Here is an 18,044-nt window from a genome sequence, read left to right as displayed (position 1 = left end):
GTTTCCCTGCAAAACAAGGTGAAATGCATACTCAAGACTCTTTAAGAATGAGCTACTGATAAAAACAATATACTTGTAACTTGTGTAACACTTCATACATTTTTTTTCAAGCACTGCACGATAATTAATTTGTATCAGGCTTTCCAAATTAAAAAAGCTTCACTTATAGAACTTCTTTCCAGTGGGAGTTTTCACATGACTTTTCAAGTAAATGTTAAAACTGAAAATATTCTTGCAGTTTCTAAACTGTTAGAGTTTTAATCTTGTGTACGTTCTTGTATTTACAAGGTCAGCCAGCGACAGTGGGCATTTTCATATGTCCTTGAGTAGGTATGAGAGAAATGAAACACTCAAATATTCTGGACATTCATAGGGTTTTTCTCAGGAATGAGCTGATTTCTTCAAATGGAACTAACACAACTGAAGGCCTTACCACAAATTTAAATTCAAAAGGATTTTCTCCACTCTGAGCCCTCCCAAATCTTCACAAACAGGAAAATCTGAAGGCTTGACCACACTTCCTACATTCTTAAGGTTTCTCTACAGTGTGAACTCTTTCATGTTTATGAAGGAATGGGAAACAGTAAATGTTTTATCACATTTCTTACATTCAAGGGACTTTATTTATTTATTTTTGAGATGGAGTCTCACTCTGTCTCCAGGCTGGAGTGCAGTGGCACAATCTTGGCTCCCTGCAACCTCCGCCTCCTGGGTTCAAGTGATTCTCCTGCCTCAGCCTCCTAAGTAGCTGGGATTACAAGCGTATGCTACCACACCCAGCTACTATTTGTATTTTTAGTAGAGACGAGGTTTCACCATGTTGGCCAGGATGGTCTCGATCTCCTGACCTCGTGATCCACATGCACAGGACTTCCCCCCAACCCCCCGTGGCTTTTTATGTCCTTGAAAAAGAACTAAGACAACTGAAATGTGCCACTATGCCCAGCTAATTATTTTGTTTTTGTTTTGAGACGGAGTCTGCCTCTGTCGCCCAAGCTGGAGCACAGTGCTGCGATCTCGGCTCCCTGCAAGCTCCGCCTCCCGGGTTCACGTCATTCTCCTGCCTCAGCCTCCCAAGTAGCTGGCGTGAGCCACCGCACCTGGCATTATTTTATTTTTTGTAGAGACAGGGTTTCACCATGATGCCCAGGTTGTTTCACATTGTTTTAATCGAGGCTGGTTATGAACTCCTGGGCTCAAGCAATACATACACCTTGGCCTCCCAAAGTGCTGGGATTATAGGCTGAATCACTACACCCAACCTCTATATCATGACTTCTTTCATGGTGAATAAGGTGACTGGAACGAGTGTAGGCTTTACCGCATCTCTTACATTCATAGGGTTTTTCTCCAGTATGAATTCTTTCGTGGAAGTGAAGGGAACTGAGGTGACTGAAGGCTTGGTCACATTGTTTACATTTATAGGGTTTCTCTCCAGTATGAGTACTTCTAGGGTTACAAAGGGAACTCAAACGACTAAAGCCTTTGCCACATTGTTTACATTCATAGGGTCTCTCTCCAGTATGAATGCTTCCATGGTCATGAAGGGAAGTGGAACAGCTGAAGGCTTTATCACACTTGGTACATCTTTCTCCAGTGTGAGTCCTTTCATGCGTCTTAAAAGAACAAGAAAATGTGAGTGTTTTCCCACATTCCTTACATTCATAGAGTTTCTCTCCAGTGTGAGTTCTTTCATGTATTAGACAAGAACTGGAAACAGTGAACGTTTTACCACATTGTTTATATTTATAGAGTTTTTCTCCTGTATGAGTTCTCTGATGTCTTTCAACTGAATTGAGAAAATGAAAAGCTTTCCCACATATCGTACATTTATAAGCTGGATTTCCACTGTGCATTATCATGTGTCTTCTAACACCCGGAACAGAAACGAAAAGTTTCCCACACTGTTCACATTTATATTGCTTCTCTCCATATGGTTTGTATCCTGAGTGAGCTAGGATGTGCCTATTAAGGAGGGAATGACGTACAAAGACTTTTCCACAAATACTGCATACACGTTGTTTTAATCCAGTAGAAATGTTCTCATTCAGATCAAGATTTGGAATGTGGCTGACAACTTGTCCATACTGACTACCTTCTTTGCTTTCACGCAGTCTCTGTACCATATGATTTCGGTAAAAAAAAAAAAAAAAAAAAAATGACAAGCACATTACTATTGGTTGGTTTAATAACTTTCTACTTATTCATAGGTCTTCGACTTACACTGCTACCAATACCAGGGAAAATTGATTTTTGTATTTTTTTGTTGTTGTTGTTTTTGTGCCACGACTGAATTACTTGAAAGTAAATGGGCTACTACTGAAAACACAGCTACCACCTGCATGATTATGACCAAAACGGTAACATTCATGTATGCAATTTTGTAGTACTATTTTCAAGTAAACTGTTTTCCAAACACTGACTGCTACACTGAAGTACGTTACATTTTCGGTGAAATTTTTCTAAAAAGAAATGAATTTCAAGTGACTCTTATTTGCTTTGATTGCTTGTTTTTAAGTTTATGACATGCTAAGATTCCTTCAGAGGACTTTATTTCCTCTTCTCAGTGCAAATTATCTTGTATCTTTCCCAGGTTTTTTGAAGTGATCTTCAATATTCTGGTCGTTCCGTTTGTTTCCTAAAATGCAGACCCACAAAATTATCATGAATTATTTCAAACTATAGAAACATTACTGCATTTCATGCTCATTGTACACAGTGCCCGTGCCTGATTTATTCACCAAATCATTCCCTTGCCCCATTCCAAATCACAAATAGCACTGATGATAGGGAAATACTTCTGTAATTATGTGAAATGTGTTGTCATTCTTACCTACAGAAGCCAGGTTCCTGCAGGTTTCCTGCATCACTTCTCTGTAGAGATTCTTCTGAGAAGAATCTAGCAAAGCCCATTCCTGCTGGGTAAAGTTCACAGCCACATCCTCAAAAGCCATGGAGTCCTAGAACATTCCACACATGTGGATAGAAGGATGAGTGAGACTGAGAGCACTGGAAATCTATACTCAATTCATAAGCTGTTTACATGATTCTAAAATTTCCAAGCATGTATTCTATGACTTGATTGTCACAACTCTTACTCTGTTCACACATTCTCCCTCCCACACAGCAGTACTAATGCTAGAATTGAACTATTCAAAATGGCAACAGCAAAGTAGAAACACCCATCTCATTAGAGAATCCAGGGAGTAAGATGTGCTGCCAGGAGTTACCTTTTAACTTCACTCTGTACATTTCTAGTATCTGTCATACTAAAGTCCTACCTGATGTGCATAAGTGAGTTAATATTATCAGTCCTGAGACTACTTATTCTTAAAAATGCCTGCCCACAAAGTTCAATCTTTGTTTGTATTAGGAACTTACATTTTGAAAGGGATTCCACCAACCCAAGTAATAAGAATGACTCACTGCATCTAAATGGCTTATATATATTTATTTTATATATATATATTTGGCTTATTATATTTGCCAAAACTTCTTCTTCTGAAGGCCTATTATTTTGTGTCACTGCAGTGGTGCTTAGGGAACCAGACACAAAAACACAGTCTGAACACTAAGTGTTCAATAAGTTTCCCTGGTAGACAATATTTTACATGTGCTGTCACTTGTTAACGGGGGAGGTGAGCCCATTCCATGTGATTACACCAAGAGAGAATAGGCTTATTAAATTTAATTGAGTAGCAAATAAAACAATAATTGATATTTAACAATACTAATACAACAATTTTTCAAATTTCTATTGCACAATGTCAAGGCAGAAAAGAATAAAAGGAAATACGACACATGTTTTTTAAAATGACATGAATGTCACCACTTCCAGATACTATTCCTATGAAAACACATAAATTCCCAAATCAAGTTTTTCTTAGGCAAGAAAAACTACTCTTTCATACATAGTAAAAATGACAACTCTCTAATGATTTTTAGTCATCTAAAAAAAGAGTGATGGCTTGTCTAACATACTTCTAAGATTTTCAAACAAAAATATTCAGGACAGCACAATATTAGCAGAGAGATGAGCAAGCAGACCAAGGGGGAAAAAAAGTGTTAATGACCCAGCATTTATATGGAAAGTTGAGGAATGATAGAGTAGGCACTGTAGAATAGAAAAAGAAATCACATGCACTTTAAAATATGAGGCAAACCAGGTTGGCATCTACTTGGGAAAATGCATTGCATTCTTCTCTATTCCATGAACAATAATCAACTTATTATATATTCAAATATGAAAAATAAAACCAGAACACTTTCATAAGTCACAGGAAGATTTTTTTTTTACGAAGGATTAGTCAGAATTTTTTTTTATGTAAGAAAAAAGTGTTAAAGGAACAGACAAACTCAAACATATTAAAATTTAGAGAATAAAAAGAAAATAGAGTGGGCAGGGCATGGTGGCTCACACCTGTAATCCCAGCACCTTGAGAGGCTGAGGCGGGCGATCACTTGAGGTCAGGAGGTTGAGACCAGCCTGCCCAACATGGCAAAACCCTGTCTTTTTGTTGTTTGTTTGTTTGTTTTTTGAGATGGAGTCTCACATTGTCCCTTGGGCTGGGGTGCAGTGGTAAGATCTTGGCTCACTGCAACCTCAACCTCCTGGGCTCAAGCAATTTTCTTGCCTCAGCCTCCCGAGTAGCTGGGATTACAGGTGCCTGCCACCACGCTCAGCTAATTTTTTTGTATTTTTAGTAGAGACAGAGTTTCACCATGTGGGCCAGGCTGCTCTGGAACTCCTGACCTCGTGATTCGCCCACTTTGGCCTCCCAAAGGGCTGGGATTACAGGCATGAGCTACCGCGCCAGGCCTAAAACCCCGTGTTTACTAAAAATACGAAAATTAGCTGGGTGTGGTGGTGGGTGCCTATAATCCCAGTTACTCCGGAGGCTGACACAGGAGAATCACTTGAACCCGGGAGGCAGAGGTTGCAGTAAGCAGGGACGGCGCCACTGCACTCCAGCTGGGCTACAGAGCAAGACTGCGTCTCCTAAAAACAAACAACAACAACAACAAAAAAAAACACTCAGATATCCAGATAAGAGGATACAGATGTGTCCACTGTCATAAATTCTTCACCAAGCTACAAGAGGGGAACTGACATTTTAGTGAATCTTTGTAAATCATCGATTTATCTATCACACTTTTATTTCACCGGTAGCATTTACAAAGCTAAGTCCTACAATTCCATTTGAAATTACCCTTAAAAAGAACAGACCTTTAAAACTTACTACACTCACTCTGGGGAAGAAATAAATACGAATTTTAACAAATGAAATACATCATTTTACCTTGCCTCTTTGGAAATAGTATTTTTATCTTTCAAGTTGTACTGACAAAATGTATCTTACAGTCCGTGAAAACCTGAAACTCAAATAAGCGGACAAGCCTTTTCAAGGTAACAAATTCAGGGAGAGGCAGTGCTGACTCCAACACAGACCTTTGTAAGTGTCACGGCAGCCATTCTATCCCTCGGGACACCCATCCTGTTCAGTAAAGTACTCAGTGACCACCTAGGAGGCACTGGCACTGCTCTTTGTCCTCCTGTGGGCCTTAAGTGCATTTTAATATTCAGGTTCTTGCACATCCTCTCTGGGGTGGGTTTTCCTTGTCCTTTGGGACAGTTTTTCTCTCTTCACAAGTCTGAGACAAACTAGAGAGCAGAAATCATTTCTGCCTTTTCCTCTCAATATCAGCATCCAATTGACAAACCATCAATGTGTCTCCGAGGAATAAAAACTCGGGCTGGAGGAATAATTTTAATGACCTTTCATGACATTACATTGTATTGTCCATTAATGTTAATGTCCTAAAATTTTAATGACCCTAAGGGGTCACCATTTTAGATGAAACTATACCAGGAGATTCCTCTAAGGCCAAGAGCATCCAGCTGCTTCCCTGTGAGACTCTACCCCCTACCTCAGGCTGTCCTTGGGGATGAGGTGACCCCGGGGCTGATACTCACTAGACCCTCCAATAGACATGGCCACTGTGGGTATCCTGGGTCATCCCCAGACAGTTCTAAAATGCCAGGACTAGGAAAAGACAGGAGGGTGGCTGAGGACACAACACCCTGTAAAGTTTTCATAGGGGGACCTCAACCTAAAGACACTTTGGTAACATGTACACTTAGGAAAGATGAAAAGAAGAGAGACACAAAGATTTTTTTACAGTAGCATGTCGGATTATTTATTCTCTACTTTCCTCTCATGTAAAATGTTTGGAAACAGAAAAATATTTTGGCCAAGGTGGCTCATGCCTGTAATCCCAGTGTTTTAGGAGGCCGAGGTGGGCGATCAATTAAGGTCAGGAGTTCGAAACCAACCTAGCCAACATGGGGAAACCTGTATCTACTAAACATACAAAAATTAGCTGAACGTGGTGGTGACGCCTAGAAGCCCAGCTACTTGGGAGACTGAGGCAGGAGAATCGCTTGAACCCGGGAGTCAGAGGTTGCAGTGAGCTGAGACTGTACCACTGCACTCCAGCCTGGCGACAGGGCTAGACTCCGTCTCAAAAAAAAAGAAAGAAAGAAAGAAAGAAAAAAATATATGTACATGTATATATGTGTATATATATGCATATATGTATATATGTGTATATATATGCATATATGTATATATATGTATACATGTATATATGTGTGTATATATATGTATGGTTTGCTTCCTCATTAACCTTATGAAAGCCTCTCATTTACTCCCCTTCTGTGGACCCCAAACCATAAACCATGACTGCGGTACCCGGTTTATGAATCGCTGTTTGCTCAAACACACCGTTTAAGGTTTTAACAAAGCCTCAGGTTAATTTTAGGGGGAGAAAGGTGGGACTGGAAGCTCCATGAACCACAGCTCCTCTCACGCTGGAACTCCGCTCACCGTCAGGGCTCTCCCGGATCACCCTCTCGTGGTCACCGCACTACCTGGGTGGGGGAGGCGCGGGCTTCCCTAGAGGGTTCCCGCCGGCGGAAGTGGCGCCCACAGGTACAGACAGGACGCAGGGGTCCCGCTGCCCGCGCCGCCCGGCCCTGCGCAGAAGGGGACTGAGGCCCGGCTGCGCCGCGGCGACTCGGTCCGCAGGTTCCGCAGCCGATGGCTGGTTCCAGCAGGTTTCACCCAGCCCTCTTCCCCACTTCGGGAAGCCAGGCGCAGTCCACTCACCATTCCTCGGCTTCCCGGGTGTCCCGGCGTCAGCTAGGGATGTCCCAACACCCGCAGGTCACAGGGTGGCAGAGGCTGCTGCAGAGCCACCCGGGCCTCCCAGAGCCAAGAAGTAGCAGCGGAGACTCACAGAAAGACCCTACTGTGGCGAAGGCGAGACAAAGCGCCCGCCAGCCAGATCCCGGAAGCCGCTCTCTCCTTTCCGGCGGCGCGCCTTATTGAACGGCCCCCACCCCAGCGCCCCTGATTGTATGGGGCTTCAGGCCCCGCCCCCTCAGGCCCAGAGTGACAGGAGATTGCGATCTCACGTGAGGCTGGATGAGGCCAGAATGACCGTTTTGGCCTAGCGGTTTGTAGGGGGTGCGTCCTTCCTGCGCTGGGATCTGACCACGCAAGGAGGACATTCGCATTTAACCTTGTATACAAGGTTATAGCTATTTGTGCATAATATAGATATAAAATTGCAAGCAATATAATAACAATTCTGTAACTGCCCAGTGGGTTCACCTTGCCCGCTACCTAGACAGAGCCGGTTTCTCAAGACGGGGGGAATAGCAATAGAGAAGGAGTAATTCACGCAGAGTCGGCTGTGCGGGAGACAGGAGATTTGATTTTAGTTTTATCTTATCTTATCTTATTTATTTTATTTTATTTTATTTTATTTTTATGAAAGAGTCTTGCTCTGTCGCCCAGGCTGGAGTGCAACCTCGGAGTTTTATGATTATTCAAATCTGTCTCCTTGAGCATTTGGGGATAAGAGTATTTAGAAAGTTTATTTTGCCAGGGTTCAGGATGCTTGTGCGTGACACAGCCTCAGGATGTCCTGATGACAGTTGCCCAAGGTGTTCAGACCACAGCTTGGTTTTGTTGGAGATAAATGCTCGGTGCCCCCAAGGTGAAACCAGCACTCAAGTAAAAGTTTTATCAGCAACGCAATTTACCTCTGCGGAAGCGTGCTGCTGCTCGCATCAATCGCAATCGCAAGAGCACACAAAACAAAGGAAAGCCGGGGTTTTTATTCCTGACGCAATCCCTACCTCTGGCATGGGCTGGGGCCAGACCTCAAGATCTAAACTGACCCAGTTGGCTATTTGTGAATATTTTCCCAAATAAGCAAGGGGGAAGGGGGTTGTGAGTTACAACGGTGGGACGTGTGGTTTCGAAGGGAGAAATGGGTGCAGAGCAGGTAACCAAGGGAACAGATGTGAGTGATTGATTAGAACTGACAGGGAAGGTTCAGTAACTAGGGCAAGGAGGCATGGAGAACAAGAAAGTTGGGTTCGACAACAAAACACAAGAACGTTAACATGCCAAACCTTGGAAGAGAAACTGACTGTATCTGACAGTTTTATACATTTTAGGGAGACAGGAGACATCAATCAACATATGTAAGATGAACACTGGTTTGATCCGGTACAACCAGAAGCAAAAGTGGGTCAACTCGAAGCCAGGAGGGGGCTTCCAGGTCACAGGTAGGTGAGAGACGAACGGTTGCATTCTTCTAAGTTTCTGATGAGCCTTTCCAAAGGAGGCAGTAAGATATGCATTCTTCTTATCGAGCAGCAGATGACTTTGAATAGAATGGGAGGCAAGTTTGCCCTAAACAGTTCCCAGACTGGCTTTTCCCTTTATCTTAGTGATTTGGGGGACCCAAAATATTTTCCTTTCCAATTTCCCCCTTTTGTTTTAACAATATTTTGGAGAAAGCATTTTAGAAGAAAATCAGTCTCTGGTGCCAGGTTTTGTCGATTTCTCATGGAGTAGCTGGGATTATAGGCTCGCGACACCACATCTAGCTTTTTTTTTTTTTTCGGTAGAAACGGGGGTCTCCCTCGGTTGCCCAGGCTGGTCTCTGGTGCCCAATGCGGGGCTCCCCATAATCTCTACAAATAATCCAGTGAAGGAACACCAGAGCGTGGAAAGCTGAGGACGACCGACAAAGGACTCCAGAGTAGGTTTTCACTTCAAGCTCTAGGGTAAGGAGGGCGCTCGGAGAATTCCAGGGAAACCTCAGGAAAATATGGGTCAGGCAGAGAGTAAGTTCACTAATTACTTAAGCCTTGTACTGCAGTTACTGCGCCGCGGAGGGGTAATTGTGAGTACCCAAAATCTCACATCTTTGTTCCGTCTGGTAGACAAGTATTCTCCTTGGTTCCCGGAATATGGAACCATGAATGTAGAAGATTGGGACAAGGTCGGATCAGACTTAAAACCAGCACAAGAGGGCCACAATATTCCCCTCTCTGCTTGGTCTGTGTGATCGGCAATTAAAACAGCACTGGAGCCCTTCCACACTGAGGAGGAGGAGGAGGAGTTTCAGGATGACATAGGAAAGTTGAATAATCAGGAGTCTAATTATCAGCAAAGTGAACCATGACAGTCTAGTTTAAAAAAGGGCGAGAAACGAGAAGGTATGTAAGCTAATCTCCAAAAACGTAGAAAAGAAACAGTGCCACCTAGTGCGCCTTTAGGGGAAGGTCTGAAATGGCCATCTCCATGCCAGACTTAGGAATTTTTGGAAGGGGAGCCTGAGATGCGCCTTGCAGCTCCCATTGTTGCAGACCCCGCCAGTAACTATGGCGAAAGGAAGCTTCAGGCTTGTCCAACAGCCAGTTACCATAAGTGAATGATCCAGGCTTGCCCACCTGCTAACTATGTAGAGGAGTGCTGTGAGCCGGTCCAAATACAAATTATGGCACATGGACAATCCAGGCATCCATTTGCCAGGCACAAGAAATGGGGGATTTGAATGCTTGGCAGTTTCTGGTTGTTATTTCGCCAGCTGAGGAGGCTAGAGAACTTGCTCAAGCATGCTGGAAGCCATTTCCTTTTAAAATATTAAAAGACTTAAAGCAAACAATTGGACAATATGGGCCAAATTCTCCTTCCGTTCATTCCTTGTTACAACGTGTGGCTTATAACAGACATTGAATACGTATAGATTGGGAGGCATTAGCCCGATCCACCCTGTCCCCCTGTGAATTTCTCCAATTGAAAACCTGGTGGACAGATGAAGCAATAAATCAGGCACGCAGAAATGCTCAAGACCAACGTCCCGTTAATATCACATCTGATCAATTGCTCGGAATCGGACAGGCATGGAGTACTCTAAATCAACAGATGGTAATGGGTGATAAGGCTGTTGATCAGCTCAGAACTACATGCCTAAGAGCCTGGGAAAAAATTCACGACGCTGGTTCTGCTTATCCTTCTTTTAACACAGTTCAACAGGGTCCAAGGGAGCCTTTTCCAGATTCTATCACTCCTTTGCTGGATGCCGCTCAAAAGGCTATTTCCGATTCTCATGCCAAGAAAGTGATCGTTCAGGTGCTTGCTCATGAAAATGTTAATACAGAATGTCAGGCAGCAATTAGACCTATTAAGGGATTGGCAGATCTAAATGAGGAAAAAACTTTAAGTGAATACACTAAAGTCTATGATGGCATTGGGGGCACTTATATAAGGCCAGCATCCTTATATAAGGCCAGGGGGAGAGAGGGGGATCCTATTACTCCCGATATCGTGGGGGGTGCCTCACCCCCCTGTGATGAGGATCGTAACAGCGAGGGGGAGAGAGGGGGTTGCTATTACTCACCATTACGATGTGGATCGTAATCATTACTCCCCCTGCAATGCGTGTCCATTACTAACAATCTCCTTTGTTCAGGATATTAGGAACAATTTCACAAGTTTTGTGTACACAGCCTGCGATAGGAGAAGAATACCATCCTTCTCCTATCTCACCTCCGGATATTAGGAACCATACCACACAATGGGTGTACACTTTTTGGGAGATTTGGGGTAATGTCCTCCTGTGTTTCCCTGAATATTTGGAGACATATCACAGGGCGGCTGTACACCGACTACTCTCTTGGCAGGAACATCATACTTTACCTACTGGAAATTAGGAGCAATATCACAGACTGGATGTCAAGCCACTGTCATATTGGAAGTAATATCATGCTCTCCCCCACAAGTTATGAGGAACAATAACACGGGGGGTGTGTACCTTCTCCGGTAGTGGAAGTAGTATCATCATCTCTTCCTTTAGATGACAGTGTAGCAGGACAAGCCACAGACAAAACTCCTCAGACACCGGATTAAAGAAGGAAGAGGTTTTTTATTCGGCCGGGAGCGTCAGCAGACTCGCGTCTTAAGAACCGAGCTCCCAGAAGAAGAAATACGTGGCCTTTTTGGGTCATGATAAATCAAGCATGCGTGGAAAACGTGACGAGGGACTACATGCATCAGCTAACAGAACAAAAAGTTTTACAGTGCTTTCTCATACAATGTCTGGAATTTACAGGTAACACTAGTAGTTTTGGTCAGGGGTTGATATTATCATTATTATTTTAACCATCAGGGCCAGGTGGTGGTACCAAGGTCGTCTAGCTATTTATCTTCTTTCTGTTTCTTTCCAACTTTTTGCTTTCTCTCTCTTCTCCTGTCTTATAAACTAGGGAAAAGGGGAGAGGGGAAAAGCTGGGAAAGACAGCAGGAGAAGTGGTGGTCTCATTCTATATTTCCCCCCTTTGAGAATTTTCACTTTTTCAGTGGGAGTTCTCACTCTCATCTTCACTTTCTGAGTCTTTCTGCGAGATAGAGCCATAGTGATTCATATAATACACATGTGCTGAAGTTTTCTGATAAACCAAAGTAACAACAAAATTTTTATTATTTGAAAAAGCAAGGGTAATACACAGGGGAGCAGCAAGCAAGTTCCTATTACTAGCGATACACCTACAACGAGGGTTTTAAATCCTCCTATATCTGGAAACCATTTTCCAAATAAAGACTCAGGATCAAACTCATGCCAAACCTGTACGGGCACATGTGCCAACTTTGTCATGTCCCTGACTATGTTTTCAACCACCTGTCCTTGATCATCTATTTGTAGGCAGCAATTGGTTAAGTTAAATTTTCCACAGACTCCTCCTTCAGCTGCCAGCAAGTAGTCCAAGGCCAGTCTATTCTGATAGTTAGCATTTCTCATTTGGGTTTCCTGCCGAGCTAAAGCAGTCAAAGCTCTGCCAGTTTCATTAGTAATTATTTCTAATACAGCCTGCAACCGTATGATCCGATTGAGCATGGAAATGGGGGTCCAGTATCCCCATGAGCCATCTTGTGCCCATGTGGCCAGCCCATAATACTGTATGATCCTTTCAGGAGGCCACTCATTATCTTTCCAGTTTCCTATAATTATGCCTCTCTTTTCTTAGGAGGCATAGACAGGGAAACCTAGGAGCTCACCCGTTTTTACAGGTAACAAGAAAAAGGACGGTTTAATAGTGCCAATAACACAACTACCTATGCATTTATTATGTAACCGAATATAGGCTCTGTGCCCACATATCCAGTATAGTCTAGCAGGAGCCTTCCAGTCCTGATAAGATTCTGTATGAGCCCAGGCAGTTTTTAATGTAGAAAATTTACTGAATGGGTTCTTTTCAGTGTGATTTAGGCCCCACCAACTAATTGTTTTTGTTGTGCTGTTGTGCAACTTCCGTCCTATACAATTAAGCTTTCCTACAGGGATGGTGAAGTCTTTTCCTTCTCTGGCTATACAGTATTGTCCAATAATTGAGGTTTTTAAGACCCAGAAGCTGCTAGCTTGGGCCTTCTGAACTGGAATTATACCAGGAGCTGGATCATTGGGCACCAACTCTCGGGCTTCCCAAGGCCATCGGTCTCCGATAGTGGTTCCCCCGCATATATAACAAGAAGTAACATTAAGGGAATGAGCTACATTTTCTGCTACTTGGAGAAACAAATTTTTTGTCTTTTTCGGAAGTTCTGGTGCTGGCAGATTCAGCTCCTCATAAAAGGTTTGAAACACTGGTTTGGGAGAGCGCCTGTAGACCTCCCCTCGGACTAAAATGGCAACGTGGGGGTTTAACCCTGTCCCATCGATCCCCAGGGTTACACGTTCTCCCTTTTTCCAATGGGGGTCTAGGGGATTGGTGATTATTAGTTCCAGTGGGTTACAGTGACCAGCAGCACAGAAGGGGCTGGCTTCCCCCTTCTGAAGATGAACCGGGTCCTTTTTGTTCTTTTTTCAAGTAGCCCAAATAACACATGGCCAAAAGGCACAATTTTCACAAACCCCTGACTCAAGACAAACATATTTATTTTCTACTCTGTAGCTCCTTTCCCAGTTAAGAGAACGACATCCTGTTCCTAGCTTGTTACTATTAATGGCTGCACAAGCATCAAATCTTAAAATTACTTGTTTGGGGATTCCTTTTCCTTCTGTTCTAGTTGTTATTTTACTTGTATCACTTAGGTAAAGGCCAGTTCTTAATCTTATTTCAAAAACGGTGGTTGCAGGGGACTCAGATGGGTTATAACACACATCAGATTGGTCATTTCCCGGGCTACATACCTTGTACTGAGTGGCATTATACAAACAAGTTTCTTTCAACATTCCCATACATTCATAAGAACTATAGAACAGAAAGATTGTTTTAATTTGTTGTCCTACCTCAGTGACCTGATGAATACACTGGGAACAGTCACCAGTTTGAGTAAGGCCAATTGAAGTCCTTACTGTATAAGTCCAAAATTTAAGAAAAATGAATCCCACGATGAGATTCCTCATGTTTCGGCCATGCGTGGACCAGTCAGCTTCCGGGTGGGACTGGAGAAGGGCTTGTTGTCTTCTTCAGGATCTCTCTGCAAGGGTTGTCCGGGCTTGGTCTTGCCTCCCAGGTTTCAGGCGCTGCAGGTTTTACAGGGCTGTGGTGGATCCAGGCTGGGATTCCCTCTACCTTCACAGCGGTGGGAGTGGTCAAGATAACAGTCTGGGGTCCTTTCCACCGTGGGCACAAAGAGGCTACATTCCAGTCCTTGATCCACACTTGATCACCTGGGGAGAAAGGGTGAACTGGGGAGAATAAGCTAACAGGGCATCTCTTATTTACCCAGGCTGAGATTGTTTGTGTAATTTTCCCTAAAGCCTGTAACTGTAGCTGTAACTCAATTTCACCTAACTCTCGGGGAGTGCCTGGAAGTCCCCACAATATGGGAAGGGGCCTATGATATAATATTTCATAAGGGGAATATCCTGTTCTTTTAGAAGGGGTACATCTAATTTTAAATAATACCATAGGGAGAGCCTGTATCCATTTTAATCCTGTTTCCTGACATACTTTCCCTAAACTCTTTTTGATAGTCCGATTCATCCGCTCCACCTTTCCTGAACTCTGAGGCCGGTAGGCAGCATGCAATTTCCATGTGATCCCCAATACCTTTGCTGTCTTCTGTACCAAGTCAGCCACAAACGCCGGCCCGTTATCTGAGCTGATCCGTAAGGGCAGTCCAAATCTAGGAATAAGATCTCGAAGAAGCACACGGGTTACTTCACGAGCTTTCTCAGTTTGTGTTGGATAAGCTTCAACCCACCCAGACTAGGTACACACAAGAACTAGTAAATACTTGTTACCTCCACACTTTGGCATCTCTGTGAAGTCCACCTGGAGGTCTTCAAAGGGGGCTGCTCCATAAGCTTGTATGCCGGGTGGAATGGCTGGACCTTGTCTTGCATTATGCTTTCGGCAGGTAACACACTGCTGCGTCACCGTTTTGGCAAGGGCTGACAAATGCGAGATGTAGAAATACCGACCTAACAACTTTTCAAGTGACTCCTGACCTAGATGGGTGGTTTCATGCACAGCCAGTATAACTGCAGCTCCTAGCAGCTGTGGCACAGCTACTCTCCCATCTGGTAACCGAATCCATCCTTCCTCCATCTCTTGTCCTCTCTCTGCCTGGAGAAAGTCCTTTTCTTCTTTAGAATAAGTAGGTACAAGATCAGGTGCTTGAAGCGGAGGACGCCCTCTTTCCGGTTCCGGCCTGACGAGAGCCTGTTCGGCGATATGAAACTGCTCACCCACAATCTGCTGAGCTCGCATGTGCGGGGGGTGGGGTCCCGTGGCTTCCCCCTGCGCCTCCAGGCCACTGAGGTCCGTATCTGCCCTGTGGAGTTCAACCCCAACTTCGTGGCGCGTATGATACCTAAGGTGGAGTGGGCGGCGTTCCTGGAAGCGGCCGATAATTTGCGCCTGATCCAGGTGCCTAAAGGGCCGGTTGAGGGATATGAGGAGAATGAAGAGTTTCTGAGGACTATGCACCATCTGCTGCTGGAGGTGGAAGTGATAGAGGGCACCCTGCAGTGCCCGGAGTCTGGACGTATGTTCCCCATCAGCCGCGGGATCCCCAACATGCTGCTGAGTGAAGAGGAAACTGAGAGTTGATTGTGCCAGGCGCCAGTTTTTCTTGTTATGACTAATGTTTTTGTTGATGTATACCCTGTTTCCAAATTCTGCCGTGTATATCCCCAACCCTTGACCCAATGACACCAAACACACAGTGTTCTTGAGCTCGACATTATATATTTTTTTCTCATTAAAGGTTCAAAACCAAAAAAAAAAAAAAAAAAAAAAAAAAAAAAAAAAAAAAAGATCAGGTGCTTGAGGGAGCAGGGGGGCTGTGACTGATGTCCGGAAGGGGGCAGATGCTGCTTTTCGAGCCTCTGAGTCAGCGCGGGAATTCCCCAAACCCACCAAGATGGAAGCTCGCTGGCGTCCTCTGCAATGCATAACTACCACCTTGTGGGGTTTCCATACTGCTTCTAATAATTGTAAGGTTTCTTGTGGATATTTTATATCCTTCCCCCCAGAGTTCAATAGGCCCTTTTCTTTATATAATGCTCTATGCACTTGAAGAGTTAAAAAGGCATACCGAGAATCAGTGTAAATGTTTACAGTCTTACCTTCACTGAGTTCTAAGGCCCGAATTAAAGCAATGAGTTCAGCTTTCTGGGCTGAAGAGCCCTGGGGCAATGATCTGGCTTCAACAACAGTGTCCAGGGTTACCACTGCATACCCTGCACATCTCTCTCCTTGTGGGTTGATGAAGCTGCTCCCATCCACGTGTAGTTCCCAGTCTACTGTTGCCCAAGGCTGGTCCCGGAGGTCAGGTCTGCTAGAGTAAACTGAGTCCAACACTTCTACACAGTCATGCTTGACAGGGCTCTCTGATACCGGGAGCAAGGTGGCAGGATTCAGGGTATTACAAACCTCAATAGTTATGCGGGGATTCTCACAGAGCAAACTTTGGTACTTGGTGAGTCTAGCATTCGTTAACCAATGATGTCCTTTAGTGTTCATTAAAGTCACCACAGCATGGGGGGCCTTTATGTTCAGGTTTTGCCCAAGAGTCAGCTTATCTGCTTCTTGTACTAGTAGAGCAGTTGCTGCCAAGGCCCTCAAACAAGGGAGCCATCCTTTAGAAACCCCGTCTAGTTGTTTCAAGAGGTAAGCCACCAGCCTCAGCCAGGGCCCCACCTTTTGGGTTAAAACTTCAACTGCCATCTTTTCTCTCTCTGACACATACAATGTAAAAGGCTTTGTCAGATCAGGTAGCCCCAGGGCTGGGGCTGACATAAGTTTTTCCTTTAACTCATGAAAGGCTTGCTGTTGTTGGGATCTCCATTCAAAAAGTTCCCGGTGCCCCCCCTTTGTGACCTCATACAAAGGCTTGGCTACTATTGCAAAGTTTGGGATTCACAGTCTGCAAAATCCCACAGCTCCTAAGAATTTTCTCACCTGTCTTCTGCTCTTAGGCTCCGGTAGATTGCCAATGACCTGCTTTCTTTCTGATCCCAGGCTGCGCTCCCCCTGTTGGATAGTAAATCCCAGGTAACGTACCTTCTGTAGGCAGATCTGAGCTTTTTTCTTGGACACTTTATACCCACAGTCCTCCAGGTGCCGGAGTAGGGCATCCGTTCCCTTGGCCCCCCCCGACTGCCGTGGGGTGTCCCAGCAGAAGTTCATCGACGTACTGGAGCAACACGCAGCCTATGTCTCTGGTGGAAAACTTCTGGAGGTCTCGAGCCAATGCCTCCCCAAAGATGGTGGGGGAGTTCTTGAACCCTTGGGGAAGCTGGGTCCAAGTGTACTGAGTAGTGACACACCTGACTCCGGATCTTCCCACTGAAAGGCAAAGAGCTTCTGGCTCTCAGGGGCTAATCTGATGCTAAAGAAAGTGTCTTTCAGGTCCAAGCAGGTGAACCAGGTGTCCTCAACTGGCAGCAACCCCAACAATGTGTACGGGTTAGGTACCATTGGATGTAAAGTCACTGTAGCTTGATTAACCAAGCGCAAATCCTGTACCGGCCTGTAGTCCTTGGTCCCTGGCTTCGGAACTGGCAGGAGGGGAGTATTCCATGGAGACTGACAAGAAACTATAATTCCAAAGGTTCTTAGGCGCTTGAGATGGATCTGGATACCTTCAAGAGCTTCTCTGGGGACCGGGTACTGTTTTTGCCTCACCGGCTGGGCCCCAGGCTTAACTTCTATAAGTACGTGGGCTTGGTTGACTGCTAACCCTGGAGGGTTGTCTTCGGCTCACACTTTTGGCCACCGCTTAGCTTGGTCTTATCTCTTGGACCAGCTCAGTTAAGAAAAGCCTCCATTCCTCCTCTCCGGGGACCATAAGGGTCATAATGACTCCCGTTCCAGGTAAGTTTAGCAGCAAAGAGCCATGCTCTGTAAAAGAGATAGTGGCTCTCAGCTTGCTAAGCAAGTCCCTTCCCAGCAAGGGCAAGGGACAGTCAGGCATGTACAAAAACTGATGAATCACTTTATGTCCTCCTACAGTACAAGTCTGGGGCAAGCAGGAAGCTTGCTTTGCTGAAACCCCCGTGGCTCCGATTATGTCAATAGTCTTTTTGGATAAGGGGGCGACCGGGGTGGATACTACAGAATGTTCAGCACCGGTATCTACAAGAAAATCAATGTCTTTACCCCCGACTGTCATCCTGACCGTAGGCTCTTTGGGGGCACTTGAGCCCAGTCCCCCTCAGTCCAACAACCC

The 18,044-nt window shown here is 44.7% G+C and overlaps 3 protein-coding genes across 3 annotated transcripts; 1 reads left to right on the top strand and 2 right to left on the bottom strand.

The window, feature by feature from the left end:
- Nucleotides 1-232: 232 nt before the first annotated feature.
- Nucleotides 233-7,172, bottom strand: LOC144334978 (uncharacterized). The gene is given in 5 exon segments (XM_077967245.1): nt 233-2,139; nt 2,584-2,638; nt 2,834-2,960; nt 6,932-7,028; nt 7,030-7,172. Coding segments are annotated over 5 exon segments (1,365 nt in total). The 3' UTR covers nt 233-1,196.
- A 4,636-nt stretch (nt 7,173-11,808) lies between these two features.
- On the bottom strand, nt 11,809-14,972 carry LOC106995685 (uncharacterized). The gene is made up of 3 exons (XM_015128880.3): nt 14,611-14,972; nt 14,417-14,505; nt 11,809-14,034 (listed from the first exon to the last, which is right to left on the bottom strand). The coding sequence occupies exons 1-3, from the start codon at nt 14,915-14,917 to the stop codon at nt 14,002-14,004; spliced, it is 429 nt and encodes a 142-aa protein (XP_014984366.3). The 5' UTR covers nt 14,918-14,972; the 3' UTR covers nt 11,809-14,001.
- Nucleotides 14,973-15,003: 31 nt separating this feature from the next.
- LOC144334979 (multifunctional methyltransferase subunit TRM112-like protein) lies at nt 15,004-15,577 on the top strand. The gene has a single exon (XM_077967251.1). It carries the CDS (start codon nt 15,044-15,046, stop codon nt 15,419-15,421), a length of 378 nt encoding a protein of 125 aa, XP_077823377.1. The 5' UTR covers nt 15,004-15,043; the 3' UTR covers nt 15,422-15,577.
- The last annotated feature ends 2,467 nt before the right edge of the window (nt 15,578-18,044 follow it).

Source organism: Macaca mulatta, chromosome 15 (assembly GCF_049350105.2).
Source record: "Macaca mulatta isolate MMU2019108-1 chromosome 15, T2T-MMU8v2.0, whole genome shotgun sequence".
NCBI classification, from domain to species: Eukaryota; Metazoa; Chordata; class Mammalia; order Primates; family Cercopithecidae; genus Macaca; species Macaca mulatta.
Note: the sequence above shows the minus strand (reverse complement) of the source record. Positions and strands in the feature narration are given on the sequence as shown.

Coding starts and splice junctions, on each gene's coding strand:
- LOC144334979 (XM_077967251.1), top strand. CDS start 15,044: ATGAAACTGCTCACCCACAATCTGCTGAGCTCGCATGTGCGGGGGGTG.
- LOC106995685 (XM_015128880.3), bottom strand. CDS start 14,917: ATGGAGGAAGGATGGATTCGGTTACCAGATGGGAGAGTAGCTGTGCCA. Junction 14,506..14,610: donor AGAGATGCCAAAGTGTGGAG/GTAACAAGTATT, acceptor TGCTTCTTCGAG/ATCTTATTCCTAGATTTGGA. Junction 14,035..14,416: donor TGGTACAGAAGACAGCAAAG/GTATTGGGGATC, acceptor CTTTCTCCCCAG/GTGATCAAGTGTGGATCAAG.